Raw genomic sequence first — 12,205 nt, forward strand, 5'->3', positions numbered from 1 at the left:
ATAATATGGATATATTCTCTAAAATTGGATACGATCTCTAGAGGAGTAGTGTCTACAATACAGGCTCAGACCCCTGGAGAGCCAACGCATTAACCCAAGAGGTGACCCTCAGAGTTCTAAGATAGGCCATCTTCTCCCTCTATACTATTTCATTTGGTGAAATATCAAATATCACTTGGTGAATAATCAAACCCCTGAATTTAATTACCATCTCTTTGCAGATGATTCTCAAATGAGCCTATTCTGCCCTAATCTCTCTGCTGGCCTCCAGTCTCACATCTCCAATTGCCTTTCAAACATTTTGAACTGATATCCAGTAGACATCTTTAACTCAATGTTTCCAAAACTGAATTATCTTTCCCCTTAAATCTTCCCCTCTTCTTCCTATTACCGTAGAAGACAATACCATTCTCCCAGTCCATCAGGCTCACAACCTAAGTATCATCCAGGGTTCCTCACTCTGTCTTACTCTCAACATCCAATCTGTTGTGAAGATCCGTTGCTTTTACCTTCAAAGCATCCCTTGAATATGGCCCCTTCTCTCATCTCATGCTGCCAGCACTCTGGTGCAGGCCCTCATCACCTCCCACCTGGGCTAGCCTGGTGGTGGGTCTGTTTGAATAAAATCTCTCCCCAGCCCAATCCAACGTCCAATCAACCTCTAAAGTGATTTTCCATTTTTTTTCTGACACAGAAGGCAGTGAAAAAAAATTAGGCACCACCAGTCTAAAACAATTACATTTCCAAAGGTGAGGTGAAATACTGCTACCCCTTCTTAAATGAAAAGAAGAAATGCCCCTGCAATCTTTTTGGCTCATCTGCATTTTCAAATGAATAGAACCATTTTCTATGTACACTTTGAAACCTATGAAATATGCTGCACATATGATGCACTAGTACACTTTCATTGATAACTGTACCTTGTGGTCCATATTCCTTCAACTTTTTCCCCGATACGATGTCAGGAGTTAAATGAATTCTCTCTCCCATGTCTCCACACTGTCCAATCTGGTCAGTTCGTGGAGCGTCACTGCCTGGGGGATTAGGGACTTCGATGATGATATCTGCCTAGAAATGTTTTTTTTTAAAAAAAAAAACCTTTTTGTTATATAGAACATTATAAACAAAACTTGCAATATTTGGACTGAAATATTCTGGAAAAATGTTAGTGAATTATATTTTTTAAAAATTTAAGTTCCATATGACCTACTGTTTAATAAAAATATTGTTTAATAAAAATGAGAGTTTGATGATCTTACATTTTTGTAGGTCTCAAGTTTTGGTTTCTCATAGTCTGCCTTTGTCTGCCATGTTGTAGGAATCAAGATGGAGACTTCTTTGAAGTAAAATCTGTTTTCTGTGGCCCCATACAGGTAAGTTGAAGCCTCTGACACCATATCCTATGTGAAAAGAAGAAGTCTATTGGGAATCCTGACAGCTGACAGAGGGATAAATGACCAATTATTTAACTTCACAATGAAGATTGCTAATATAAAAAGATTATAGTATTTTAATCAAGTGAAATGGAGACATGTCAATAGGTCTGTATTGGAGTGAGAGTCAGGTGTTCTGGGTTCAAGGGTCAAGGATGCCATCCCCAAAGCCTCATAAATGATGTAATTTAGCACAGGATATTTAAACAGAATCTCAGTGCCTTCATCTGTGAAATAAGGATAAGTTATCCTCCTAGCCTAACAATTAAACAACTTTTCACTGAAGACAGACTGTTTGGGATGCTTTCACAGTTTTTGCTAAAGCTTCCTCAGCATTTATCATGAAACTTGGTAGATTTTTAAGTCATTTTAAAACCATCCAGGGTTTGAAACATGTCCTAGTGAGGTCCTGACTTTGTTCCTCTCCATAAGGGACTTCTCTGTCAACAGGAAACAATTCAATTAAATTAAGTTCCACAAACAGTTTTTAAGTACCTAGTATTTGCAAAACATCACTGGGGTTAGAAATATGGGTACAACACAGACCCTGCTTTTTAGGAGTTTGCAATCTAACGGGAGGTGGGACAGGGACAGGAGATCCATATGTGCAAAGAGTTATAATACAAGGGGAAATGTGATAACTGCAAAGAGATATCCAATGTACTTTGACCCCTTCCAGCTGGGGCTTCATGGAGGAGATGACACTTGACAAATCATCTAACTTCTCAGTGTCCCTATCAACTTTCAACGACCATTAGACAGCACTTGCCACTTCTTCTCCTAGGGTTTGCGAATTTAAAAACATGTATTTTGATAACTGTGGAGCCCCTAGTAGGCAAAAGTCTCTCCATGGAGACCCTGCTGCTTTCTCATTTCCAACCAAGGAAGTTGTATCTCTACCTGAAGGCACACCAGACATTATTATCCCCAATTTATAGATGAGGCAACTGATGATGCCCCGGGAAGTTACTGAACAATACGAGGAAAACCCAGGTCTTCTGTCTCTTTCTTCTAAGCCCAATTGCATCCCCCAAACCATCCTTTAGCTCCCACTGTGAGGACCTGTATTATTGCAGCTCTCTTACCTTTATGTGTTGAATGAGTTTGTCATCCTCTGGCACAGTTGGGTCAATGGCGATGACAATGCTTTCATAGCCATTGTTATTCAGCTGAATGAGAGAAGCAGTTGCCCCCTGCAGCAGGTACAAGGTCAGGGTGAAGATACAATTCTTAAAGAGCCCCATCATTGCATGCCAGAGAGTGTTGGTCCAGAAGGTCCTTCTCTCTCTTTGTCCCTTTCTCACTCTGTCTTTATATACATATAAAACATCATCTTCCATGTTATCAGTGTTGGTTTTTTATTGCCCTTTGAACCATTTTCTAGTTAAACATTCTACCATTATTCTTGCCCTATTCCAGGGAATAATGTGGAAATAATAACTTTGTGTATACTCAAATATTTCATTTTGCATAAGGCATTGCGCTGCAGTTAACCATGCCTAATGTTGGGATTGAGGGTGTGGGAGTCCCACACCCCAGTTCCCCAGAATGGACACACACAGCTGGTTAGCCAAGACACATAACATCCTTACAACTGTTTGCCCTGTCTGGGACCTTGACTCACTCCAGCAGAGGTCTGACTGAAGTCGGTTAGCACTTTAAAGGTGAAAAGGAAATGGTGGAGTAGAAAGAGCATGAAATAGGGACTTGAGTTTGAATTCTGGCCCCACCATTCCCTACCTGTGCAACTTTGGGTTAATCACATCACTTTTCTGGACTTTAGTATCCTCATGGATGAAGTGAGGATCTCGAAGCATTCTCTAGTCCCAAGATCCTTGAGGGGTTGTCTTTCCTCATTAGAATGTAAGGTCCTTGAAGGCTGGACCTATCTTGCTTGCTTATATTTGTATCCCCAGCACTTAACAGAGTACCTGGCACATAGCAAGTTCCTAAAATTGCTTTGTCCATCTTTCTGTCTAACTGTCTCTATCATGTGTGTGGTTATATCTATCAATCTATCTATCTATCTATCTATCTATCTATCTATCTATCTACCTAACTGTCTCTATCTATCATCTATCTGTCTGTCTATCTATTTGGTTATATCTATGTATCTATCCATCTATTAATGTGGTTATATGTATTCATGAATCTATCTATCTATCATCAATCTAGGTACTAGGTGGCGCAGCAGATAGAAGACAGGAAGATCTGAGTTCATATACTGCCTAAAGCACTTACTAGCTGTATGATCCTAAAAATTCACTTAACCTTTCTTTGCCTCAGTTTCCTCAACTGTAAAGTGGGGATAATAATCTCATGTACCTTGCATGGTTGTTGTGAAGCTCAATTGAGCTAATGTTGGTAGAGTGCTTTACCAACTTAAAAGCTATATAGAAATACTATCTATTATTATTATTGTAGTTGTTATTGTTATCTTTTTAGTCTATCACTGTGTGCCTGTTTCTGCATCTGCGAAGTAAAGAATTGAGATTTCTAATAACTAGTCAGTTCTTTGATCTGGCAGTTCTATTTAATCAGACCATTCCAACGAATAAAGTTCAAACCCCTAGGCCTGGCATTTGAAGCTCTCTACAATTTCGGTATCCCTCTATTTACCATCCCTTCCTTGTTATGACTCTTTTCTGCTCCCTTCAAGATGTGCAACTCTTTCCCTCCCCTTACTCTTATGTTATGTTGTCTCCTGGTTGCTTTCAGAGGACCAAGGATCATAAGATTTGAGCTAGAAGAGAAACCAGAGACCATCTATCTCAAGCCCCTCTTTATAAATAAGAAAACTGCAGCCTCAAACATTATAAGCTTTCTTTTTCTATCTCATTTCTCAAAAACCTTTTCCTCTTAAGGAAATCCATAAATACTTCATTTAGGGGTTTAATTCCGTCTTGGCATTCTATTGTCCAATTGTCAAAAATTTTAGAGGACCTGGTTGGTAGGAAAATTTGGGGGACTATACTCTGAAGCCCAGCAATCTTGCTTACTCAGCTTAAGTGATTTGACTGAAGCCACATAGTGAGTGACAGAGAGATTCCAAGTCTAGTGGCCTTTGCAACATTATCTTTAGATGAAGTGAGATAACACAGGTAAACATCTTTGCAAACCTTAAAATGCTCCATAAATGCTTACTATGATGCTGCTGTGTCTTTTGCTGCTGCTGCTGCTGCTTTTGCCACCGTGGTTGCTGCTGCTGGTGATGATGCAGCTCACTCTAGTTGAATCAGAGTTAGAACATTTTGAGCAAGTATTCTGAAAGTAACAGTAATAAATAATTTAGGTACACATTTAAAACGTTCCCTATTGCTAATAGTTCAAACATTTACTCACTGGGTTTTGCCTGTTAAAAAGATCACCTGATACAGGGCCCTAACAAATAAGATAAGATAAATATCTAATATTGGTAAAACTTTTCTGGATCACACCCAGAAACAAACCTGAAAAAGAAAGATGAGCAACAATATGGAAACTGTATATATTGAAACTGTATCTCTCTCTACCAAGGGGCAAGTTAAGTTAATGTTTTTTCCCTATTGTTTGGTATATACAGGTTTCATAGGTCCTTTCATGGCACTGACGGACTCAGTAAGCACTTGATGTATCTATTGAAACAAACCAATGCCATACAACCCCAAATAGAAGATTCATTTTAATGGCTGGATATTTAATGGAAGAGTTGTCAAGGTCAACAGGTAAGGGATGTTTTGTGGATAGAGTAGGGTAGATTTATCAAGAACAATTCATCTGTTTCCTGGAGCTAAAGGTCTCTTACGATTGGAAATCAGAGTTATATAAAGTTTAAGTATAAAAGTATAAAGTATAGAAGTTGAAGTATAAAAGTATAAAATTTAAAGTATAAAAATTAAAGCACCAACAGAGAACATAGGATATGAGCAATACTGGTTACCTAGGGAAAGGCGAAGCCATAATTTAATTGACCCCTGAAGGTATAGAGCTTAGTGAGTGGGCCATTATTCTTTTTTATTTTATTTGTTTAGTACTTTGGGATTCGGGAGGGGGTTGTATGTGGGTACTCCTCCTCTTGATGCAGATTATAATCTAAACATCTCATTTTTTGTTGTAATTTTTCTAGTTCTTCTATAAATCCCCCATAGAGGTCTATTCAACATACTAGAAATCTTCCTTTTAATTAATTCATATATTTGTAACACCAAGATGCAACATGCTATAACTGACCTTGGAGCCAAGAAGACCTGAGTCAAAATTCTGCCTCTGACACATCCTATGTGTCCCTGGCAAAGTCATCTAATTTCTCAGCACTCGAGGCAACTCTCTAAAACTATAAGCTGCAGAGAAGATGCCCACCTGCATAGGTAAAGGGAGTTTCCTTGCCTGGGAGTTCCCTGTACAAATGAAATGACAGATTCAGTCCTGAATCTCTATCCCTCAGAGGTACCACTGTCCCACCTTAGACCACCTTTCTTTTGTAACTCATTCTTGCAACATAACAAGGCTACCTTTGGTTCTGGTCATTCAAATCCTTCATAATGTCTTTTAAGGCCCTTCTTGATTGGAAGTCAGTGGTGAGTACATGCTTCTATGTATTTATCCTTGTTATCTGTTTATTTGGTACAGAGGACATAGAGCACCAGACCTAGAGTCCGGAGGACCTGAGTTCAAATTTGGCCTCAGACACTTACTAGCTGTATGACCTTGGGCAAGTCACTTAATTGTGTTTCTCATATGTAAAATGGAGATGATAATAATAGCACCCATGTCCCAGGGTTGTTGTGAGGATAAAATGAGATGATAAACTTAAAGTTTTAAAATCAGATGTTCAAAAACAAAAAACTTTTTGTATGCAACTAAAAAATAAGATACACAGGCAATGGGGCGTAGAAATTTATCTTGCCCTACAAGAAAGGAAGGGAAAAGGGGATGAGAGGGGAGGGTGGTGATAGAGGGGAGGGCTGACTGGGGAACAGGGCAACCAGAATATACGCCATCTTGGAGTGGGGGGGAGGGCAGAAATGGGGAGAAAATTTGTAATTCAAACTGTTGTGAAAATCAATGCTGAAAACCAAATATGTTAAATAAATAAATTGCATTTAAAAAAAAATAAAATGAGATGATAATTACAAGGTGCTTAACACAGTACCTGGAACATAGTAGATGCCCTATAAATGTTGGCTATTATCATCGTGCGTCTTTTGGTGGTATTTCTATTCTTTTTTCTCCTGATATCATTGTTCTTTATGATTAACAGTCACTAAGAGAATTTAGTATTAAATAAAGGACTTTTTGCTCTAGCAAACAATTGGCAATCACTAAAAACTGAATAATTTTCCAAATGAGCTTCAGCTTGGTCTCCTCCTCAGTTCTGGGCAGACCTCATTGTTGTCTTGCAAGACCTATCCTAAATATATATGTTGATGGAGTAATTCCACTAATGGACTTCCAATCTATCTACATGTCTGGGAAATGAGAGACTTTCATCCACTTTGTTTATCTATTATAGATGGTTAGAGTAACCTCTCTCATATCATCATGGCTTTTGCTGAGGAATCTTTGTAGTATTCTGGGACTTGATGTAATTAGTACAATTTAATCCATGAATGTGAGCTTTTGGAGAACTTTACTGTCGATTAGAGCAGGTAATAGAACAGAAATACAAAAGCCTGAGGCAGTGCTCTATGGGCAATATTGTGTATTCTAAAGCTCAGAATGATCTGAGGCTGGAGCAGAGACCTAAGATCAACAAAAAGGGATTTTTTGCTATATTTGTGAAAGAGATGGATTAGAAATGGATGGATCCATGCTTATGGCACATGGAATGATAATAATTGAATATTTGTCAACAGAGAGAAGACAGAGTTCATTTTGTTTTCTTTGAGAAAGTTTCAGTCAAATATTTGGAAGCCTCATAGGTATTCCTTGGACAAATTTATGGGACATTGGTCATTTCATATTGTGATGCTCATGATAAATATTTACAAAATGACTGCCATGAGATAGATTCCTTGTGACTTATAGGCCCATACTAATGTCAGAGGATGAACAAGTAGAAGAATCCTTCCAAAAACTTAGTAAGACCCTCCACATTCAATCAACATTGAATCTGATACTCAGAGGCTTCAATATGAAGGTGGAAATAGTTGATGGTATCAAGAAATCTATTGGAAAACATAAAACAAGAATAAGGAAAGAGAGAAACCAAAGATACTAAACATTATGGGAAAAGAAGGTAGGCATTGGATATAGTGAACACAGAATACATTACACAAAATAAACATGATATATTTTTACAGACAGAAAGAGAACTTATTGATATAGAAGTCAGTCCTGAATCGACCTGTCCGTATACAGTTATACAGTCTGTATACGCCAGTTTGTTAAAGCAAAGATCCAAATTAGTATAAAGGTAGAAGAAAGACTAATAATGAGAAAGATACATGGCATGCAATGAAAACTACTGAATCCTGACATTTATACAAGTTATGGATAATGAAAAATTGGTAATTAAGTCAAGTCAATGAGCATTTATTAAGTGCCTACTATGTGCCAGGCACTGTCCTAAAAATTTAGGGTCTTTATCAGGGGATACAGAGAAAGGCAAAAGAAAGTCCCTTTTCTTAAGAAGCATTTCTTCAGTTGTGGAGGAAAAAAACAGCTGCCTCATACCTGCTCATCCCTTTTGGGAAGACCCTAGACAAGAACCATATGTAAGCTATTTAGAGTTTTTCCCCAAAGAACTATCTTTTGGGGGTATAATGAGCCAAGGAAGGAAGAGAAGCTTGATGTCTTCTCTCTGAGTTCAGGCTATTCCCAGAATGTATGTGGGCTCCCTGAGTCCAGAGCATTAGCCCTCATTGTAAGGAGCCACATGGGTCTCAGGTAACATAACAAATAAGGAACTTCAAAGAATAATAAGAGTAAAGAATGTCAGTCATCAGTGATGTGGATCTTCAAAAAAGATGGGTGGTCAGGTGGTGAGGGGAAGTGATAAAACAGGTGGCTGTCCTGAATGTCCTACTCTCTCCTGTTGATGTGAGGGATAATTGAGAGAGATCCCCAAGGTACTGCATGGACATCTCTATTCTGGTGAACCAGCCTGCTGCCATTGCTATCACTGCTGGGGCTGCTCCCACCATGACCTGGCAGAAGAGAGAATGCTGAGATGCTGAGACCAAGCCTGACATTTAGTTGTATGGAAGGCACACGGAATAGAGACACGGAGTGACCAGAGGTACTCTTCTTGTTGGGAACAGAATTGATTACTACTTATTCTCAGGCCTTGAATCAAATAATCTTGTGCTGTCCCAGTTGAGCACTGAGCATCCATCCCTAATCTTTGTTCTTAAGAGTTTGTTTTTCTTTCATTTAGAAAAACTGGTTTATCTAACATTAAAAAATGGAGCAACGACTGTGTTACTGATTGATGTGCTTTAGAATTCAAAGACAGGTGGGGGCGAAGCTTGTAATGGCAACCACATTGGCATATGCAGGATGGCTGCTAGTGCATGTTCTTTTATCTGCTTTACTAAGGAAAGATAGCTGTTTCAGGGGCCAACAATCTTTCTTATTTAATCATATAAAATACAAACACAGGGAATACAGAGAAGAGAAATAGAGACCAAGAGACAAGGCTCTACTGCCTGAATCAAAGCTTTTACATCAACCACTGAATTGAGAGAGCTTTTACCTCTGAGGAGTCAGGGAGCTCTGAATATATGGCCCCTCAGAGTCTCGATCAGGGAATCACAACATCTTTCTCATAAGCAAGCCCCCAAAACAAAAGCTCACCTCTCACAATATATACTCTTTCAGCTGATAGCCTCAGAGCCAGAAGGCATTACAACCTGACTCATTTTCTAATTAAGTTATTAACAAAAGGTGTGCAAGCCTTCCTACAAACAAGCAAGCTTCCCATAATGGGCTCCACATGAGGCCTGTTGATGGGTGGGAAAGATCTTATTTCCCATTAACCTTATAAAGCCATAGGCAACAAGGCACACAGGAGAGAGAAGTGGGAGGTTTTCAGCTGAGTTGTATGTGATAATAATAGCTAACATTTATATAGTACCTACTACATGCCAGGAACAGCACTAAGTACTTTCCATATATGATCTCACTTGATGCTTAAAAGAACCCTGGGAGGTAGGTGCTTCTATTATCTACATTTTACAGATGAGGAAACTGAGGCAAACAGAAATTAAAGGATTTGCCCAGGACACATAGCTAGTAAATGTCTGAAGGTAGATTTGAACTCAGGTCTTCCTGACCCCAAGACCAATACTCGCTAACTACTGTGCCACCTCTCAGTGTATATGTATGTGTGTATACACATGTATGCTCGCACGTGCACACACACATATGCACACACATACAGTTACTGCCATATCTTACTAACGTTGGCTGTTTAGTGTTTGTAATTTGATCTTTATTAACTCAAACCCATAAATAAATAGTTAAATATACATATATACAAACTTATACACAAATGTATATATTTATATATTTTTGAAACAGAGAAATAGATTATCTTTCTAATCATTAGAACTTTTCTAGCTGTGGGCTGAACAAAAGAGAATTATTGATTCATGCTTTTTATGCAGAAAAAGTACAGTAAAAGAGTATAAAAATCCATTCCCATACCTAATTACAAACGAGTCAGCACTCCTGCTAGGAAGGAACTTCGTGAGGTGGATTCAATCCTGGAGACATTTGTCATAGATACCTTCTTTTCCTATTACTCTTCCTGAGGCAAGTTTGAAAGAAAAGACATTCCCCCCAAGGAAGTCACACCTGAAGGAAAGAGTTCCCAAAGGAATAGAGCTGTCTACATGAGGGTGCGATTCACCTAAGACCTAGTAACTGGTTCTGCTCCCCTGCCCAAGTAACTTCTTTCTCATAATCCCCAACACAACTGCTATGGCTAGGACTAGACCTATAATGAACATATCCATTTCCCTTTGAGGCAGTTCATTTGATGCTTCTGGACAGTCCTCAATCCACTCTCTCTGAATACTTATCTCTAGTGGACAGAGTTCTGGCTTGCTGGTCTACTTTCTACCCATTGGTTTACTGTGCCCTAAAGGAACAGATCCCTGAGCTCCCTCTCTGGTCCCTTCCCATGGGTATACTCTAGACCAGTTTATCTGACTCATTTGAGGTAGTTGACCAGTTACCATTGTATCTTATTAACCTTGGCTGTTTAGTGTACGTAATTTGATCTTTATTAATACAGATGCCTAAAGAAAATAATACAAAAATATTAATAAAAGGGAGAGATTCACAGGAGGAGAAAACAAGAGTGAAAGCATGAGAAGCAACTTAAAATAATTGATGTAGAACTAGAAAGAATTTTAGAGATTGTGAGGTCCGACCCTCTCATTTTGTAGATGAAGGAAAATTTGTCACAAAGTATTGCTGAAGGACACAGAAGAAGTTAGCAGCAGAGCTGGGGTTTGGACTGAGGACCTCTAATTCCAAATTTAGCACTCATTAATACCAGCCCATATAGTCATAAAGTGTTTATTGTATGAGGAAGAAGGAAACAAAGTGTCTTGTGCTAAGAAGAGAATAAAGGCATGTGGGCTTGACCACCTCCCCTTTTATTCCTCCTTCAGTGTTATTACCACAAGTTGTAATTGGCAATAATAGACGAACAAACACCTATCTCCACCATTAGATTCTGATCTCAAAGGTTCTGATCTCATGCCCCTTCCCTCAAAGAAAATCCCAGCTCTGTTCAATTCTACTTTATCTAATCACATTCTGACTACTTCCACTGTATTTCACCCACCCTAACAGAGCCAAGCATTCTGTCAAGACCTCTTCATGTCTAATAGATCCTCATTCAGTCTGGCCTGTCCTAGCATATACTTCACCAAATCATAGGATCACAGATTTAGAGTTGGACAGAACCTCAGAGATCATCTTGGCTGCCCCTTAAAGCATAGGTCTGACCCTGTGACTCCCTTGCTTCGGAAGCTTTAGTGGCTTTCCATTATTTCTAAGACAAAATGCTGGCCCCTCTGTTGGTCATTTGAGGCCCTTCCTAATCTGGCCTCAACTCTTCCTTTCAGAATGACCTCATATTACTTGCCCTGATGTGCTCTGTGTTCCAGCCAAAACAACCCATTTGCCATTCCTCATGTGCAGCCTTCTATCTCTGTACCATTGGCCAGACTGACCTCTGTGCCTGGAATCTCTTTACCCCTTATCTCTGCCTCATAGAATCCTTCAGTTCTTGCAAGCCATTTCCTGCATGAGACCTTTTTTGATCCCCCTATTTATTAGCATTCTCTGACACCTTTCCGTATTTAATTCATATATTATTTGTATTTATATCTGTGTATACACTATCCCTTTACAAAATACAAGCTCTTTGAGGACAGGAAATGCCTCATTTTGCCTTTGAATCTCTACTAAGCACAAGCCTGAACAACTGATGTGGTTGGTTACCTTGGGTCATGCCTGAAATCCTTTGGTGGCTGCAGGTGGCCCTTGGGTCCTGTGTTGTGCAAGCCTGACTTAGCACAATGCCGTGATAAGGTTGGCCCTTAGCAAATACTCAGTAAATTCATTTGAACTTCTTCATTTTGTAGATAAGAAATTGAGACTTAGTGGTTGATAGGAAAACATTTTTCCAAGGTCACACAGAAGTCAGTAGTGGAGACGGCAGTCAAACCCAGGTCTTTGGATTCCAAATCAGGGATCTTTGTACTATATACTGTTTGGGCTCTGTTCTCTAAATCTCTACATTTGTTCCTCTCTTTCTTGGTGATTAGAATGGG

At 39.1% G+C, this 12,205-nt stretch overlaps 1 protein-coding gene across 1 annotated transcript in view; it reads right to left on the bottom strand.

Annotated features, from left to right (window-relative positions):
• The window catches only part of LOC118847894 (calcium-activated chloride channel regulator 1-like), a 37,211-nt gene extending 34,531 nt beyond the window's left edge, over nt 1-2,680 (bottom strand). The window contains exons 1-3 of the mRNA XM_036756575.1: nt 2,519-2,680; nt 1,260-1,400; nt 921-1,068 (exon numbers count right to left, since the gene is read on the bottom strand). Of these exons, the coding sequence (XP_036612470.1) occupies nt 921-1,068; nt 1,260-1,400; nt 2,519-2,680 (451 nt within the window). The remainder of the gene's footprint in view (nt 1-920; nt 1,069-1,259; nt 1,401-2,518) is intronic.
• Nucleotides 2,681-12,205: the final 9,525 nt, after the last annotated feature.

Source organism: Trichosurus vulpecula, chromosome 4 (assembly GCF_011100635.1).
Source record: "Trichosurus vulpecula isolate mTriVul1 chromosome 4, mTriVul1.pri, whole genome shotgun sequence".
In the NCBI taxonomy this organism is placed as follows: Eukaryota; Metazoa; Chordata; class Mammalia; order Diprotodontia; family Phalangeridae; genus Trichosurus; species Trichosurus vulpecula.